We start from the raw sequence: 20,209 nt of genomic DNA on the forward strand, positions 1-20,209 counted from the left end.
AGAATTAGATAGATTCCTGATTAAACAAGGTAATGAAAGTTTATCAGGGTAGGTGGGTATCTGAAGTAATCAGATTCGCCATGATGTGGTTGAATAGTGGGGCACACAGAGCAGTAGTAGAATGGCTCGAGAGGCCTATTTCTGCTTCTAATGTGTATGTTCCAATAATAACAAAACATTAGCTCACTGGTGGAATTTAATGTTAATTTTGCGCCTGCAAAATCTTGTTCTCCACAATTTGTTGTAAGGAAATTAAATTTGTCATGTACATGTTCTGATTTAGATCTGAAATAAATGGGCATTAGCTGTTAGTTCCTGACTTTGTCATTTTGTCTATACCAAGATATAAAAATTCTTAGTGAAGTTGTCTTTCAGTGATGGAAAACTGTGCTTGCTTTGTTTAGCATGAAGGTGACCTTTGGCGACTAGATGGAAAATTGCATGTTTCATCAGCAATGTTGAATGCAAAACTCAGCAACATGGGTTTAATGCCAGGTCAGAAGAAGATTGATGGCAGAAAAATGGAACAAACGCATGTAAGTTGCTCGCCATAGCTGATTCCACTTGTCAATGTTCACAAACAGCTGCAATTATATTACTATTTGTATTAATGCACAGTTATTGTGCATGTACATGGTGTGGAAATGTAGCATTGTGTGTCAGGAATTAATTCCTGACCTGAAAAACACAGAGTAGAAATATCAGTGCAAGGCATCTCTCATGACTGGAGTTTAATTTCCACTGTGGCATAGTATGAATTGTTGACCATTGGTCGTGTTTAGTGCCCAAATGGTCCACTGTGTTTCCTGGGTATTTCCCAAATTTCAATTTTTATAAATGGCGCGTTTGTATATTAGGTAAGCAAGAAGGTTTATATTCATTTTTCTTGTACATTGGTGCATTAAATTGTTTTTCAATACTATTTTGTACCACAAGGCCAGTCTTGAATATTGCAGCAGCTACAGATTAATGATGTTTCAAATGTTAGCAAATTGGTTTAGGAATAGTGAAGTGGCCTGGTTAGGGAGCTTTGCCGTATTCCGATAAGTTTATTTTATGAAATGCCTTATTGGTTACAGATCCACAAACTGTTTCATTAAGGACTGAATGGTAGATGTGATGAAAGCCTGTTTTTACAGACTGCAGCCAGTACAGGTGAAAACTAATTTTGCTCCATGCACACCGTCCCTTATTTGCACTGCACTGCAACTTGTAATGAGCAAGCACCATAGAGACTTAGAAGGTTATTTGGTACCTGAGAAGCAGGCATTGTGGTTGGATTTCTAGATCAAAGTGTCTTATTGGGTCAGAATAAGTGCAACTTCTGGCTGACCTCTGCAATCACATCCAGAGCAAAGGACATCAAGTCTGGCCCATGATTAATCTTATTGATCAAAATGCAATTGATCTTAAAATAGTCAGCATTTACTTCTGCTGGCCTTTAAAGAACAACACATCTGCAATGCAGCAACAGCTAATAAATTGCCCACAGTGTCTCATTCTTGAGTAGTATGTTCTACGCTTATGAAAATAGAACATGTTCTATGAGTAATGCAATATGACATCAACCAATCTAAATATCTGTAATACTGATTGCGAACTATTTTGATGCTATACAATTTAAGCGACCACTTTGCTGACATTTAAAACATCATTAATCTGTAGCCAATGCAATATTCAAGATTAGTCTTGCAACACAGTGCAGTGTTGGGAAACAAGTTAATGCACCAATATGAGGATAATGAAAACACCTTTCCCACCTGATGTACAAATGTGCCATTTATAAAAAATTTTTTAAAATTAGAAAATATCAAGGAAAGCTAAGGCACTATCTTAACATTATACATCACCAATTTGACAATAACCAGTGATCCATACTTTGCCCCAATGAGAATGAAACACTTGTGGTATGAGGTGTCTTGCATTGCCATTTCTATTAGGTGTGGGATTCAGGTCAAGAACAAATTCCTGAGATATAATGCTACTTTTCTGTACCATGTGCACGCAAGTAGGAAGTAGCAGTATAACTGCGGCCATTTGTGAATTTCTAGGCCTAATGTTATTGAGGAGATGTTTCTGTTGGTTGCAAATGAACAGGCTTCTTTGTCCTTATTCCATACTTTACTGTGACACAAAATTTTCACATGTTAAATTAGTGTGCCCCATATTTAAAGCATGCGCAACACACCAAGGCAAATTTCTACATTGGCTCGCCCACTCATCAAGAAATCTCAAGTGAGCATTGTAAGATGCTGTTTACAAGTGAAACAGCATACATTGAAAATCATCCTCACCCTTTTTGCAGATCAACAGAAAGAGAGAGAGAGATATATATGAGATAGGAGAGTGACTTCTTGCAACGTAGCCAATCAGTCCAGTATCCTCAGTATAAACTGAATTAGAAACTTATGCAATTAATGAGCACAAGCAGGACAAAGAAATGTATGTTCTTTGCATTATAATTGTTTTTGACCTGATTTGCATTCCATGCTAGTTTTTGTTGGCAGGGAAAAGTTTAAATTGGCGGGGGTGGGGGGAGGGGGGGGGCGTTGTTATTGTTTCTGAGAGGTGGAATTGCTGTTTAAGGACACTGGTAAAACTTACTTGTCAAAACAAAGGTGCCCTTCAGAGGGAATAGAACTCCAATGCAGAGAATGCAAAGAACTGATGCAAAACTTTTGTAAAACACCGACATGCATTCAGCCTAAATTTGTGCTCAGTTCCAACCCTGACACTTCAGGAAGGCTGTCACGGCCTAGACGCAGTGGAGATTTACTTGAATGGTACCAGGGACTAGGAACTCCAGTCAGGTGAGCACACTGGAAACACTGGAAATGTTTTCTTCCAAGCAGAAATTCAGAGTAGGTTTCCCAGCGATGTTATAATTCATGAACGTTTTTTTGTGAATCTTTCTCAAATAACTTTTCCGAGGCTTGCATCCCGTCACCGGTCATCTTTTATTGTTAAATGCACAGTCGTTGACAACAGCACGGCCTCTCACTGAGTCAGACATTCAGGGTCCCAGTATCCCTGACATTCATCCTTTTATGTCAGCCCGGTCTCCCTGATTGGGGCTGTTAATCTTGTCCAAGCAGGGAACTGATATTCTATGATGTCCAGCTGACTGATCTCATTACAATTACTATAGTTTCCAATGGCAAGAGGGTCATTATCTAGTGGACAGATGTCAAGTGATTAGCAAAATACCCAGAACTGACATGAGGAAATGTTTTTAAGACAATGAGTGGCTATAATCTGGAACTTACTTAATGAAAGGGTGGTAGAAGCAGGCACAGTTGTAACACTCAAAAGAGAACTACATACACACTTGAAGGGAAAGAAGTTGCACAACTGTAGGGAAGAGCAGGGGATTGTCATTGTTCTGTGAAAATGAATATTTAATATGTTGCTATATCCTAGTTTTACAGCAAACAATATTATGGTTTCTTTAAGTTGGAGCAGTTGTGTTTCGTAAGCATATCAAATTTCCCCCTTTCAGCATTTAAATTCTTATTGCAGGATTGCAGCAAATTGAAGCTGAACGATGCCCTTCATCGAACATTTCGTGAGGGTACTCAGGGGCGACCTCATCACTTGGCTGCCTGCCAACTCCACTCAGAGGTTCTGCCTGCAAATGGACCGGAGCCAAATAGACCCACTTTACGCCCAGGTCAAATCAATGTAACACAAAATAACACAAAATTAAAACGTAATCAAGGACTGCAGACTTCAGGTCAAACAGAAGGCACTCTTTCTAAAATGGTTTTTGGAACTGATGCAAAACTGCATTCAGAACTCATGCAGGAGCTGAACACTGTCTTTCTGAAAAGTAATCCATTGGTTAAGAATGAATAAACTATGTCATCACCTGTAAAATATATGGACAGCTACGTCCTTTATAATGAGCAAATCATACATCATAAAATGAAGATGTTTTGCTTCATAAGAATTCACAATTAACAGGTTCACTTCATTCAGCAACTTACATCATTCCATTGTTAATGTATGTTATGAAGCAATAGCTATCAATTCAAATTGTCTGATTTTAGAAACACATTGAACCATATTAAATACTCAAAGTAGAATCCTGACCATACACATACAATACTTTATGGGCTTTCTTTGAGGTTTGAAATTGTATTGCTGGAAAAGCACAGCAGGTCAGGCAGCATCCAAAGAGCAGGAGAATCGACATTTCAGGCATGAGCCCTTCCTGAAGAAGGGCTCATGCCCGAAACGTCGATTCTCCTGCTCTTTGGATGCTGCCTGACCTGCGCTTTTCCAGCAACACATTTTCAGCTCTGATCTCCAGCATCTGCAGTCCTCACTTCCTCCTCGAACATTTATCTTTGAAGCTTGTCATGTATCAAAGTTGAATTACATGGTGGTTATAACTAAATTGGCTGTGACTTCTCAAGCTATTTGGGAAGAATTGTTGCAATGCAGCCTGCGTATCAAGTGCAGATAGTCATAACCAATGAATAACCATTAGTTTGCTTGGAGTTATCATTGATGATAATCAACTGTGATGTTTATCTTCTTTATCAGGTTAACATGGGACTGGAAAGATTATCTCCCTATTGTCCAATCACATATTTCAATCAAGTTCCTGTAAAAGAATATTCCAGATTTAATTTGTCCTACAGTGACATAATCCTCAAGTATCCATTTTCAAGACACATGATATCTATTTCTTAGAAAACAATCAAACATGCACAGACCTGTGCCTAAGTGACTGGTCTCCAAAATTACCCAATTCACTGAAAACATGTCAGTTTGGCATTTATACACTAGAAAGATTAAATGAAGTACAGAAAAAGGAATTTTATACTTTTAAAATTTGCATTTATAACTTGTTTTTCCATTGTTGCACTTACCGTCATTGATAAGCTTATATATATTTTAACTTGCCATAATATTGGCTGTATTCGAAACTACAGCGTACTAAATCAGCCAATGATTTGGACAATGTGCAGGCTGATGTGACGAAGATTCACTGTAGTACTTCCTTATTTTTTAAAATTCTTTTCTTTTTGTGCTTTGCCTAAAGACAGCCCCTGGCTTGTGGTCTACTCTAACTTCATCCTGAGCTGTTTCTCTGTCAGACTGTGTTAGTGACAGTTTGCCTTTGCCTTGCACTCTCTGAGGCAGAACAAGGAGGTGAGTTCCAGGTCTACCTCAGCTATAGCGGGAATTGAATCTATGCTCTTGGTGTTATTCTGAACCACACATTGGTAACCTAGCCAACTGTGATAACTAGCCCCTTAGTTCATCAGGTTCACAACATTTTGAAAAGAAATGCAATTTGTTATTCAAGCAAATTGGCGGCACAATAGATGCTCTCTGATCCTTGCTTTCAATCTGAAGAGTGCTTGCTTTTATAGCTCTCTTGTCTGCAGCTGATCTACTCAGTATAGAATTTACTAGATTAATCAATTAAGATAGAAAGAGATGCATTTATATTGCATCTTTCATGATCGCACATCACCCCAAAGTGCCAATGAAGTGCTTTTGTAGTGTAGTTGCTGTTGTAATGTGGGAAATTAAGCAAATAGCAAGTCTGAAATCCAAATATTTGGTGGCTATTAAATCTCCATATATGAAACTGTTTATATTTTGCTTTTTTAACACTAACAAAAGGAATCTTCTAGAACTGTAAACTATGCCATACTTTGAAAGAATGACTATTGATTTTATACTGGTCTCGCTGATAAAATGCACATAAATACCTTTTGAATATTGTCTTTTGAAGGCCCCAGATTAAAAAAAACCAATCAGTTAAAAATCTCCTTTGCCTCAACCAGATCCTACAAGAAGTGATATGGTTAATTGGTCTTTAGTTCCTTCTCGGACCAAGTTGCAAGCAACATTTTCCTGGATTCATTGGGCGACCAAGCTGAGAATCAGAAAGTGGCATGTTGGAAGATATTCTTTAGAGGATTGAGTTAAGGTGTACTTTAGGGTATTGTTTTTAGAAAGGATCTCATTGTGCATTTAAGACTGCCTAATACCTGATGTGGGATTGGTTAAAATCCCTCTCTAACTGAGCCCATGAAAATTCAGTAAAATCTAAAAGCTTCTATCAAACAATAATTTTAATAACTGTGTACATCTGCTTTCCTGGAATCAGCCACAATATAAACATCTGTCGATTTGAAATTATTCCAAGTTGCAGGTGATGCATGTTTGGGATTTTTGAGGATGTTATATGCTTCATATATTAGATGCCTCAAAATATTTCAAAAGTCCCTTATGCTCAATGAGTAGCAACCGGTGACTGTGCACATGAGGCAATCATTTTAGGAATATCAAAATGGCACAATCAATGACTAGGTGAATGACTCTTTAATCTCTGTTTCTCCTTGATATTATTAATTGAAGGATGGATTGTAGCTAGGTTACCAGGAAATTATCTGTCCATCTTCCAATAATACCATTGGATCCTTAGTATCTACTAAATTATTGGGAAGAGAAATGATCACGGCTTTTAAAAAACTTCATAAACAAGATGTGGGTGTCACTGGCTGAACCCGAATGTATTGTCCACCTCTAGTTGCTCTGGAGAAGGTTAGACTACTTTTAGACTACTTACAGTGTGGAAACAGGCCCTTCGGCCCAACAAGTCCACACCGACCCGCCGAAGCACAACCCATCCATACCCTTACATTTACCCCTTACCTAACACTACGGGCAATTTAGCATACTACAGATGCTGGAGATCAGAGCTGAAAAATGTGTTTCTGGAAAAACGCAGCAGGTCAGGCAGCATCCAAGGAGCAGGAGAATCGATGTTTAAGGCATAAGCCCTCCTTCAGGAATCAGGAATTCTTCAGGAATCCAGTGGAGAAGATGATGATGAGCTGTCTTCTTGAAATCTGCATTCTATCTAGTCTAATTATTTTCATAATATCATCAGAAATAGAGTTTAAGGCTTTTGGCCCAGTGATACTGAAGGAATGTTTATTTATTTCCAAGCCTGGAAAACTTCTACATGGAAGTGGTTGTGGAGTTGGAAGGTGCTATCTAAGGAGCCTTAGTGAATTTGTGCAATGCATCTTGTAGATAGTACACATTGCTGCTACTGAGCATTGATAACAGAGAGACTGAATGTATGTTATTGTGGTGTCTATCAACCAGACTGCTGTGTCCTGCATGGTATAAGGCTTCTTGAGTACTGTTGGAGTTGTACTCATCCAGACAATTGGCAAGTATTTATCATAGTCCTGACTTGTGCCATGTACGTGGTACTTTAGGGAGTGAGGAGTTGGGTTACTCGCTGTCACATTTGGAGCCTTTGATTTGCTCTCGTGGTCACAGTATTTATGTGGCTAATCCAGTTCAGTTTCTCACCATTGGTAAATGTCCTTGATATTGACAGTGTGGAATTCAGTGGTGATAATGCTATTGAATGGCATAGGGTAATAGTTAAATTCTCTCCTTTTATGGGAAATGACCATTGTCTGGACTTTGTTTATTTGTATGCCATTTGTCAGCCCAAGCCTGGATATTGCCCAGACCATGTTGTATTTGAGGAGTCCAAAATGATGCTGAACCCTGTGCAGTCATCAGTGAATATGCCAGTTCTGACCTAATGATGGAGGGAAGGTCATTGATGATGCAGTTGAAAATAGTTGAGCCTAGGACACTACCCTGAAGAATTCCTGCAGTGATGTCCTGGAGCTGAGATGACTGGCCTCCAACAACTGCAACCAACTTCCTATGTGTCAGGGAAACCTCCAACCAGTAGAAAGATTGCCCCTGATACCCATCGACTCCAGTTTTGCTGGGCTTTTTTGCTTGGTCGAGTGCAACCTTCATGTCTGGAACTGTCATTCTCACCTCACCTCTGGAATTCAAATTTACTGTCCATCTTTGAACCAAGGCTATAGTGAGGTCAGGAGCTGAGTGGTCCTGGTGGAACCTAAACTCAGCGTCACTGATCAGATTACTGCTGAACAAGTGCCACTTGACAGCACTGTTGATGACACCTTCCATCACTTTACTGATGTTTGAGAGTAGACTGATGGGACAGCAATTGTGGAAATTGGATTTCTCCTGCTTTTTCTGTACCAGATATATCTGGGAACTTTTCTACACAGTCACGTCGACATCAGTGTTGGAACAGTTCTGCAACAATTTGCAAGTGGCACAGCAAGTTCTGGAACACATGCCCCCAGTACTACTGCCAGAAAGTTTTCAGTGCCCTACATTTATCCAAGGCCTCCAACCATCTAATGTTAACATGTAAAGTGAATCGAATTTGATGAAGATCAGCATGCTGAGGAGGCTGCAATCTACTCAGCACTTCTGTCTGAAGACTGCTCTGAATCTTTTGCTGTGATGTGTGATGGGCATTGTTCAGAATAGGGATGTTTGTGGTGCCTCCTTTTCTTGCAGTGAGTTGTTTCATTGTCTATCACCATTTCCAATTAAATATGGCAAGACTGCAAAGCTTAGGTCTGATCTGCTGGTTGTAGAATCACTTAACTCTTTTTATCATCTGTTGCTTGTGCTGTTTGGCATGGAAGTTGTCCTGTTTTGTATCCTTACCAGGCAAGTACCTTACTTTTCTGTTTGTTGTTTCTGCCGTGCATTCCTGAATTGTTGTTTCTGCCATGCATTCTTGAATGATCTTTTTCAGTCATTTACACCATTTTGATATTTTAAATCTGTATGAATGTAAGATGAAGTCAATCCATTGCAGCATCAGTGCAGAGAATGGTACAGTTTGAACCTTAATATGCTAAATTATGACAGTACCTTGTGAAAACATTGCTATGTCATTGTATTTGTAGAGTACTGTAGAGTTGACAGATCAAAATCATTTGAGATTTGTAACACAGATGCTCTGTCATAAAAATGTAGCGTGGTCTGAAGTGCTTTCACAATACCTCCTGTGGTTTCGCCCCTTAACTGGAAGAGAAATAAACCTCGAGTTCAGCAGTTTCTACTCTGGCTGATCAACACTGACAGTTGAAGACAAAGTCATGAATTGCATATATAGTAATCAGTTATTGCTTGGACCGAGAGAGAAAAAGAGGCAGTTAGGCATTTCAATCTCATGAATTTAACATTATGTTGTAAATAATACAACAGCCCCGACAAGCAGAAGTTGAACTGCCTTTCAGAATCTCAAACTGACTGTGACCAAAGTCCTGATTGGTGTCATTGAATCAATGTTTGGCAGCATGGATCTCACTTCTGTTCAGATAATAGTTTTGTATATCTTCAGAGGTTTGGCATCCTCTTAGCTGCTTCTAATTATGATTTGCCAAACAAAACTAATGATTAATTGCTACCTGTCACAGAATATAAAAGTTCTGTATTCCTATTTATTCCAAAGTGTTACTATTCCAGAGGAGCTAACTGCAACTTAGATTTCACTTTCTATTGACACATGGATAGAATTTCTCCATAAGAGTTCCTTGATATTCCAGCATGACTTAGTTTGAAGTTGTTGAAACCCTCTGTGAAATGAGATTAATGACCAGTCTTTTTTTCACCTCAGTTTTTCTATTAAAATTTTGGACGGAGGTCAGAAGAGCACCTGTATAGTTGCTAACTGTTCAGATTGTAAACATTAAGAAATCCCAACTCTGAACTGCACTGTGGTAGAAAGAGACAAGAGAGTTAATCAACACTTGACTTCAGGTTATACATTTTAAACAGTGTACCTGAGAGGAAATGAACAAACGGCAAAAGAGATCAATTAGCCCATTTTGCCAATACCAACTTGGAATTTCACAAATTTCACTTGGAATTGAATTTTGGGCTTTTAGTTGAGCGATATTTAGTGATACTATTTTGAAAATTTTAGGAAATTTTTCAGGGCTAAAGTGTTGGCAACATTCTAATTGTTAGTCAGTCTGTTGTTTTACAACCCATTACATACCATTCAACAAGTTTTAACTTTTTCAAGAGCTTTTACTGAGATTGATAGTGTGAAATGCGGATGTTCAAACCAAATCAGATAACTTCAACAGTGCCCCCTGGGAGCAGTGGCAACTCACTGACATAAGCTTTGCACTTCTGTACTTAACAGGCATGAGGTATTGCTGTTGATTTCACATTTGTAACGATAGGGAGCACTTATAACTTCATTGTCATTATGACAATAAAATCCTGGACCAATGTTATTAGCGATATGGTTCAATTGCGAATTACTTATGAGGCTTGAGGGTTTAATCTAACGTTTTTGTTTACAATAGTTTGAGACACCTCAGTTAACAATTAATGTAACATTGTGATTAATTTTGATTTAGATATGACTTCTGTGAACATTGAAAATTAACATCAGGAATTGATTGATTCTTTAGTTGTGCAGCAATATGAGGGATATCAGTGGGTTGAGACTATTTCTAAGGAATGTATCAATTCAAACATTTTGTGCAAAATATAGCTGACCTTTTATATGGGTAATCGGATCCTTGAGACTTTTTTTAGTGGAACATAGGCTAGTTAACTTTAGTTAACTTTAGATATTATATAATGCAGATTTTCTGTTACCATGATGCAAATGTAAATTATGCAGCTGTCATTGGTAATATTAATGTAAACAACACTTCTTTTGTAATGGCTAATTTAGCAGCAATTTGTCTACTTTGTCAAGATGGATAATGATAGAAAAATAGAAGTGCACATTCTATTTCTGTATATATCTGCTCTTTGAAATTATACATTTATTATGAGCAGTCAAACTGCCACAAATCTTGTAAAATAAATAGCTTTGTAATTGTAACAAATGACACTTGTAATTAAGGTCTGTTTTTGGCTCCTTCAACAGCTGATGTATTTCAGCTGAATAAATACAGTTGTTGATCATGAAGTTTCTTCAGCAGCATGAATAATGGTGTGGTTAGTTACTTATGAATGCTTACATCGCATTTTGATTATTGCTCGTCACCATGTTCGTGAGCATGTTGATTCATATTTATAGTTAATATGATGCAGAGAAATGTACAGAACACTGTTTCTTGAACTGACCTTGCTATGGGAAAGTTGCTTGCTAAAGTAGAAGGTTTCTGCCAGTGAAAATTGAATCTGCTTTTAAGCACTTGATAAAATTTGGTTCACTTATTAGAAATGTATCCTCAGTCAGAGGTGGTTGGTTCATGCCCTGGTAAAGGACTTGAGTGCAAAATCTGATCTGATACTCTGCTTCTGGGATCATTGTTTTGTTGGAGTTCTTGCCTTTACTTGAAATGTTATATTGGCTTCCTGTTCAAATAAGAGATCCCAGGAATGCTAGAGGAACAGTGAGTTTGGCTTGGTCAGGATTTCTCTCTCAGCCATCATCACAGAACAAAATAATTAGTTATTTATTCAATGACTGTTCACTGGGATCTTGCTCTGCACGTACCTGCCAACCACTTTCACCTGTTCCAAACTGGGGTTACCCAACATTTATAGTATCAGAGCGTTGACTGCATGCTTACTCAAAGTTAGTCCAACTGGAAATGCAAACTCCCGTCAACAAAGAAGCTAATTTGTCTATATATAGAAAAGCGATCACTACCCACGTACAATACTCAAGATTGCCCCATCTTCCCCCAAAAAGGTGAGTCTTTAAGAAAAGAACATTACATTGGCAAAAAATGTTTAAGACTGACTGACTATGTGGTAGGACTCGATATTAAAGAAAATGTGGTATTTCTTCAGCAAATTAATGATAAAATCAGTTTTCAGTCATGGTTTTTTTTCCATCTTAAATTTCTATGTATATCAGAAGTCAATTCAACATTGCTTTCTTAGTTGCAGCATTTAAACAAAGTGGTCCCAAGGATCTTATGGTCTTAAGGCTGTCATACAAAGTTTAATGGTGGGGATGTGAATAGTTTTTACACCATATCTATTTAAAATATGAAAACCTTACGACAGTAGGGTAACCTTGGGATCAAAGCTGCCTTCTTACACCTACATAAACTCTGATGTGATGACATCAGGCCACTAACCCAACAGCTTCAAGTAAGTCCTCCAATATCACTGAAGTCAGTCAAGAATTAAAATCAGTAGTCAAATCAATATTGTTCATTGACCATGCCATTTCATGAATGGGCCATAAAAAAAACTTTGAGGGAGTCTCACCAGGTTATGCTACAATGGTGGATATAAAGGATCAAAACCAGGCTGTGGCTACTTTCAGTAGAAGACTGGTGTTGGAGGTGAGAGGGTTTCATAGATGATGTAACTTTTGAGTTTTCATGGTTTTCAGTCTGCAGTAGGACCTTTTTCTCAGCGTAAGATGTGCACAGAAAATGCTAGAATAAGGTTTGTGCACTCCAGCATTGAACTTTGCGGTTGTTATTCCCCATGGGAATTCTATTGCTATGACAGGTCCAGCAAACAGCTGCAGAAGGAGCTACAAGGGACAGGTAGCATCATCAGGCAGGCACAGGTTAGTCAAGGTATAACATACTAACCATGTCTACAAGGCCTAGAATGACTTACTCCAGATGTCCAAATGACATTGCTTTTGTCTCATTCCGGAGCCATTATTGTGTGACATGTTGTTTGGTGAGATAACCTCCAGTTCGCATTGTTAGATGTTCACTGCCTATGAGATTAAATTAAACTGTGGCCTTGAGTTTCTTCACTTTTGGGTCCTGCTTGGAATTATGTTGAAATCTTGGTGAAATTTCACAACCTGCAGCCCATCACAGTATAAAGGTTTGTACAAATATTCAGGAGTGCTCATAAGTATGAGCTGACAAATGTGTTGCTGGAAAAGTGCAGCAGGTCAGGCAGCATCCAAGGAGCAGGAGAATCGATGTTTTGGGCATAAGCCCTTCTTCTTTCTGAAGAAGGGCTTATGCCCAAAACATCGATTTTCTCCTGCTCCTTGGATGCTGCCTGACCTACTGCGCTTTTCCAGCAACACATTTTTCAGCTCTGATCTCCAGCATCTGCAATTCTCACTTTCTCCTTGCTCATAAGTATGATCCATTTACCATTGATAATGCCAGTTAAGCAACTGGACCAGAGGTTTACAGCTGTGATTGGATTTGCAAAGATGGAAGGCGATATTGATTGCAACATTTTCCAATGTAATCTCTCTCCAGACAGCCAGGGTGTTTATATACAGTAAAAACTATCGCTGCCACTGTGCAAATTGTCTTTGGCCTTAAACAGTGAGTATATTGGGGCTTCACAATAGAAATATCCACAGGCACTCCTAAGAGGCCTGGAACTTTTGAATGACTAGTTTCTGTAACAATGAATGTTACCCTCTCGAAATAATGGATCACCACATGAGAAATCCATAAACTACTTCTGAGCACAGACATAACACTCCACCAGGGCCAACATTACACAGACCATCAGCAAAGATATGATGCTGTGCCCTTTGAGGAGGGAGCCTCAGAGGTAATTGATGCTTCCACAGGCTAGTAGCTGCAAGCTTACCAATGTTCCACCTGCTATGGAGACAAACAAAGAGCACAAAGGAGCTTATCATCATTTGACATTCGTTCAGAGAGATGTTTCCTAAATACACATCATTGGGAGTTGAAACTTAGGCCCCTCAATAATGAAACACAACACATCTTTGTCCACAAATTCTACAAGCCTCCAACGTCAAATGCCATTAAAATAATATTTTGTAATTCTGTAGCCCTCTTTCAATGCTATTTGCTAAAGTGAGCTCCCCCGTCCCCCTCTCCCATGAATCTCACTACCCACGGTCTTCCTTCAAATTTACCTCTTCCAAATGTGCAATCCATTCATTTACTGTGAGCTCCAATATCTTCCCCTCCAGAGAGGTGAAAATTCCTCTTGGATTCATTGCTTCTAGTATATGCCATTATCTCCAACAAATAAGTAGGGACAATATAGTGAATCTGCTGAGGAGAAAGGAATCATACTTTGGATCTTGTGCCCAGTATGTCCAACAGTCAGCATTTCCTAATCCCATTTGCTGACCAAAAGCTGGTGCAGTTCATATTCAACTCAGGCTCCCTATGACATGCAGTATGGCATGGCTGCTGTTTATCATCTTGAGTGTTTAGCCAAAATGATAGGCTATCCTACGTGACATAAATCATAGCCAGAAAAGTCCAACTTGGAAGTGATTACACAATCATTCTGGCAGATCATAAGAGGTCATTTAGCCTCTGAGAGCCCTGTAACCAAGTTTTCCAATTACCCCAAGCTATTGACCTCCCTTCTTTCACCAATCACTTAATGATGAGAATTTGCAGGGTAAAAAATGAGGTCTGCAGATGCTGGAGATCACAGCTGCAAATGTGTTGCTGGTCAAAGCACAGCAGGCCAGGCAGCATCTCAGGAATAGAGAATTCGACGTTTCGAGCATAAGCCCTTCAGGGACCTATTAAACCATAAGCACATATTTGGACTGGTTACCTCAACGGTCAGTGGCTCCATTTGCTCTGCTATATGGTGATCTTTTACCCTTACCAAAGATAGCTAAAGGGTACAATTAAGTCTTAACCTCTGTTATTCAGAAGCTACACAACACTGCCATCTATACAGCAAAGTAGAAAATTGTCGAGAAATGTCCTGCCCACGAAATGCTCAACAAATCCAACCTGGTTATTTACTGCCTCATTATTCTATTCTTGATCATAAGTAAAGTGATGGAAGGGATCATCAACAGTGCTATAAAGCAGCATTTGCTTTGCATTATCTTGCTCACTGACATACAGTTTGGGTTCAGGCATGGCCACTCTGTTCCTGACATCATTACAGCCTTGATTCAAACATGGGGAGAGGAGCTGAACAGGGAGCAGTCTGGAAGTCAAGAGATTATACAAACTGACTTTGTAGATTTGAGGCCTGCATTTCAGAACCAGAGCTGAGCAGGAGCGAACAGAGAATAGTCTGGGAAGGTAAGAGATTATAAACTAATCTCGTGGATTTGGGGCGTGCACTTCCAGAACAGAGCTGGGCGGGAGCGAGTGGACAGCAGTCTGGGAGGGTAAACGTTTCTGATTCTGAGGGGGAAAATAAAAAGTGACATCCCAGGAGGGCTATGATTTGATTGGCTAATAAAGGATGTGCTAAATTTGAATCTGTTAAATTGAATCTTGTTAATTTATTGATTACAATGTATTTATTGGTTACAACTTGCATAAGCAGAGATACAAAAATAGTTTAAAATGAAAAAAAAATCAAAACTAATTAAATGAAATAAGAGTGGATAGTCAGGTGACGTGTTGTTTCTGCATGATGTGGGAGGTGGTGGACCCCATTGTGTTTCCCAGTGATTGTCTGTAGGAAATGTTAGTTGCTGGAAGCACTCTGGCTCAGAGTTGATGAGCTGGAGTCTGAACATTAAACATTACGTTACATTAGGAAGGGGGAGAGTTACTTGGATGCTGTGTGTCAGGAGACAGTCACACCCCTTAGTCTAACTAACTCTAATTCAGCCAGTGATCAGGGACAGGACGCTGTGGCTGTGAGTGAGGCAGGTAAAGGGGGCCAGGCGGTAGGCATGCTGGAGCCTCAACCCTTGTCCTTCAACAGGTTCAAGAGTTTTGCTCCCTGTGTGGATGGAAATGGGGACTGCAGGGAGGATGAGCTGATTGACCACAGCACCGTGGTGCAGGGAGCCATTCAAATGGAGGGAGGGAAGAGAAATGTAGTTGTTTAATGGGGATAGTATAGTTAGGGGCAGAGATACTATTCTCTGTGACCAGGATCGAGAATACCGAACATTGAGTTGCCTACTTGGTTGTTCAGGTTCAGGTTATCTCATCTGGGCTGCAGAGGACCTTGAGTGAGAGGGTAAAGAAGGTACAAACGATGTCAATATAACTAGGGCAGAAGTTCTGCTAAGAGAATATGAACAGCTAGGAGTTCAAAAGCATAACCAAAAAGGTAATAATCACTGGATTACTCCTTGACCCACAAACTAATTGGCACAGGGTCAATAATTTTAAGCAGGTAACTGCATGGCTCAAAGGTTGGTATGGGAGAAATGGGATAGAATTCATGGGACATTGGCATTAATAACCATGAGGGGTTATTAAAATCTCCAGCACAGACACAAATAGGACAGAGTGTATGGAAAGGGTTAGCAATCAAACTTCAAGCACACTGGACAAACTAATGACAATGAGAAGAGGTGTGGTTAATACAGGACTGAAGGTGTTATGTCTGAATGCAGGCTGTATAAGAAATAAAGCAAATGAGCTTGTGGCGCAAGTCGAAATTGGCAGATATCACATGGTGGGGATCACAGAGATGTGGCTGCAAGAGGATCAGGATTAGGAGCTGAATATTCAAGGATATACCTCCTATTGAATGGATAGACAGGTGGGCAGAGACGATGGAGTTGCCCTATTAGTGAGAAATAAAATTCAATCAAAAGTAAGAAACAAAGTAGAGGCAGATGGTGTAGAATCTGAGTGGATAGAATTGAGGAGCCACAAAGGTAAAAATAAATGATAGTTGGAGTTATGTAAAGGCCTCCAAACAGTAGTCTGGAGCTGGGGTGCAAGAAACACCAAGAGATAGAAAAGATGTAGAGGAAAGGCAAAGTTACAGTGATCATGGCAGATTTCAATATGCAGGTGGACTGGGAAAGTTGGGTTGGTAGTGATTGGCAAGAAAGGGAATTTGTGGAATGTCTGCGAGATGGCCTTTTGTAACAACTTGTAATGGAACCAACTAGGGAAGAGGCAATACTGGATTTAGTGTTGTGCAATGAGGCAGACTTGATAAGGGAGCTTAAGGTGAAGGAACCTTAGGAGGCAGTGATCATAATATGATTGAATTTACACTGCAATTTGAGAGGGAGAAGATAGAATCGGGGTAACGATATTACAACTGAATAAAGGCAACTGCAGAGACATGAGGGAGGAGCTGGGTAGAACTGATGGGGAGAGGAGCCTAGCAGGAAAGGCAATGGAACAGCAATGGCAGGAGTTTCTGAGAGTAATTTAGGAGACACAGCAGAGATTCATCCTGAGGAAAAAGAAGCACTGAACAGGGAGGATGAGGTAGCTATGGCTGACTAGGCAAGTCAGGGAGAGCATAAAACCAAAAGAGAAAGCATATAATGTGCTGAAGAGCAGTGGGAAACAAGATGATTGGAAAGCTTACAAAGGCCAACAGAGAACAACAGAAAAAAAAGAAATAAGGAGAGAGAAGATTAAATATGAGGGTAAGATAGCCAGTAATATAAAAGGAAGACTATCGGAGTTTCTTTAGATATATGAAGGGCAAAAGAGAAGCAAAAGTGAATATTGGGCAGCAGGAAAATGATGCAGGAAGATAGTAGTGGGGAATAAAGAAATGGCTGAAGAAGTAATTTCTTCGTGTCAGTCTTAACGTGAAAGGCGTGAGTAATATCCCAAAAATTCAACAGAGTCAGGGGACAAAGGTGAGTATGGTGGCTGTCACCAAGGAAGAGGTGCTAGAAAAACTGACTGGCCTGAAGGATGGGTTAAATCACCTGGGCCAGATAGACTACACCCTGGAGTTCTAAGGGAGATAGCTGAAAGGATAGTGGAGGCGCTAGTGGTGGTCTTCCAGGCAACAGTAGAATCAGGGAGGGTCCCAGAGGGCTGGAAAATCACCAGCATAACACCCTTGTTTATAAGGAATTAAGGTAAAAGACAGAAACTACAGACTGATTAGTCTAACCTCGATCACAGGTAAGATCCTAGAATCCATTCTGAAGGATGAGAGTTCTGCATACTTGGAAGTATATGGTAAAGTAGGGCAAAGTCAGCATGGTTTCATCAAGATGTGGTCATGCCTGACAACTCTGCTAGAATTCTTTGATGAAGTAATGAACAGGTAAGACCAAAGAGAGCCAATGGATGTTATCTACCTGGACTCAGGAAGGCCTTTGACAAGGTGCTACACAGTAGGCTACTGAGTAAGATAAGGGACCATGATGTTAAAGGAAAGGTGCTAGCATGGATAGAAGATTGGCTGTCTGGCAGAAGGCAGAAAATAGGGATAAAAGGGTCCTTTTCCCAAGATGGCAGCCAGTTCCGCAAGGCTCAGTGTTAGGACCACAACTTTTCACCTTATACATTAACAATCTAGAAGAAGGAACTGAGAGCATTATGACTAAGTTTACAGATGATACCCCCTCTATAGGTAGAGGGACAGGGAGTATTGAGGAGGTAGGGAGGCTCCAGAAAAATTCACTACTCTTCATCATGTATATAAATAATTTGGCTGTGAGCATAAGAGGTATAGTTAGTAAGTTTGCATCTCCAAAATGGGAGATGTAGTGGACAGCAAAAAAGGTTACCTCAGTGAGTTTTGAGAAGATATGTAGCTCAAGTTGAGGTTCCGGATGTACAAGAATTCCTAGAAGCATGGCATTCCAACCGGAACTCTATCAACAAACATATTGAGTTGGACCCCATTTACCACCCTCCGAGAAAAAGAACAGGAAATGACATAACCACAGGAAATGACATCACCAATTCAAAGAAATCCAAACACATAGAGAGAGAGCAGGAATCATCAGCAGTGCTTCATCTGGAGGTTCACTGAAAATGTTACCTCGTATGGTGACAATACGTCTCAAAATATGCCTTACAGCTCAGTGAGCAAACCTACATCAAAATGGTTACCTCAGATTACAACAGGGTCTTGATCAGATGGCCCAATGGGCTGAGCAGTGGCAGATGGAGTTTAACTTAGATAAATGCAAGGTGTTGCATTTTGGGATAGCAAATCTTAGCAGGACTTATACACTGAATGGTAAGGAGTGTTGCTGAACAAAGAGACCTTGGAGTGCAGATTCATAGCTCCTTGAAAGTGGAGTCACAGGTAGATAGGATAGTGAAGACAGTGTTTGGTTTGCTTTCCTTTGTTGGTCAGAGTATTGAGTACAGGAGTTGGGAGGTCATGTTGCAGCTATATAGGCCACTTTTGGAATATTGCATGCAATTCTGGTCTCCTTCCTATTGGAAGGATTTTGAGAAACTTGAAAGGGTTCAGAAAAGATTTACGAGGATGTTGCTAGTGTTGGAGGATTTGAGCTGTAGGGAGAGGTTGAATAGGCTGGGGTTGTTTTCCCTGGAACGTCGAATGCTGAGGGGTGACCTAGAGGTTTACATCATCACGTGGGGCATGGATAGGATAAATAAATGGTCTTTTCCCTAGGGTGGGGAACTCCAGAACGAGAGGGCATAGGTTTAGGTGAGAGGGGAAAAATATAAAAAACACCAAGGGGCAACTTTTTCACACAGTCACCCTCTGCGTGTATGGAATGAGCTGCCAGAGGAAGTGGTGGAGATGAGTACAATTGTAACATTTAAAAGGCATTTGGATGGGTATATGAATAAGAAGGGTTTGGAGGGATATGGGCCAGGTGCTATAAAGTGGGACTAGATTGGGTTGGGATATTTGGTCAGCATGGACATGTTGGGCTGAAGGGTCTGTTTCTGTGCTGTACATATCTATGACTCTATGTGCACAAGTTAGGAGACTGGGCAAAGAAGCGGCAGGTGGAGTATGACATAGGAAAGTGTGAGGTCATGCATTTTGACAGGAAGAATAGCTTCATAGACTATTTTCTAAATTAGGATAAAATTCGGAAGTCTAAAGTGCAAAGAGATTTGAAAGTTCTAGTCGAGGATACTTTCAAGGTAAGCTTGCAGATTTAGTTAGTTGTTAGGAAGGCAAATGCAATGATGGAATGTATTTTGAAAGGGCTTAAATATAAAACAGGGATGTACTTCTGAGGCTCTATAAGACACTGGTCAGATCACATTTGGAGTATTGTGCACAGCTTTGGGCCCCATATCTCAGGAAGGGAGTACTAGAACTGGAGTGTGTTCAGAGGAAGTTCACCAGAATGGTCTCAGGAATGAAAAGCTTGACATGTCAGGAAGGTTTGAGGACTTTGAGTTTATACTCAAGTTTAGAAGGATGAGGGGTGATATAATTGAAGCATACAGAATACTGAATGGTCTGGACAGAGTAAATGTTGTTTCTTGGTAGGAGAGACTAGGAGCCGAGGGCACAACCTTAGAATAAAAGGAAGACCTTTTAAAACACAGATAAAGAAAGACATCTGCAGTCAGAGAGTGGTGAATCTATGGAATTCATTGGCACAGAAGGCTGTGGAGGCCAGGTCATGGAGTATATTTAAAACTGAGATAGTTAAGTTCTTGGATATCTTCCTACCAAAGTGCATCAAGGGTTACAAGGAGAAAATGGAAGAATGGGATTGAGATACTTATCAGCCATGATTGGATGGAGGAGCAGACTCAATGGGCTG

General features: G+C 39.9%; 1 protein-coding gene across 2 annotated transcripts in view; it reads left to right on the plus strand.

The window, feature by feature from the left end:
* The window catches only part of arap2 (ArfGAP with RhoGAP domain, ankyrin repeat and PH domain 2), a 309,350-nt gene extending 305,240 nt beyond the window's left edge, over positions 1-4,110 (plus strand). For both annotated transcript variants that reach the window (XM_060825023.1, XM_060825033.1), the window contains exons 32-33: positions 405-536; positions 3,520-4,110. In XM_060825023.1, the coding sequence (XP_060681006.1) occupies positions 405-536; positions 3,520-3,855 (468 nt within the window). In that variant the 3' untranslated portion in view covers positions 3,856-4,110. The remainder of the gene's footprint in view (positions 1-404; positions 537-3,519) is intronic.
* Positions 4,111-20,209: the final 16,099 nt, after the last annotated feature.

Source organism: Hemiscyllium ocellatum, chromosome 1 (assembly GCF_020745735.1).
Source record: "Hemiscyllium ocellatum isolate sHemOce1 chromosome 1, sHemOce1.pat.X.cur, whole genome shotgun sequence".
Lineage (NCBI taxonomy): Eukaryota > Metazoa > Chordata > Chondrichthyes > Orectolobiformes > Hemiscylliidae > Hemiscyllium > Hemiscyllium ocellatum.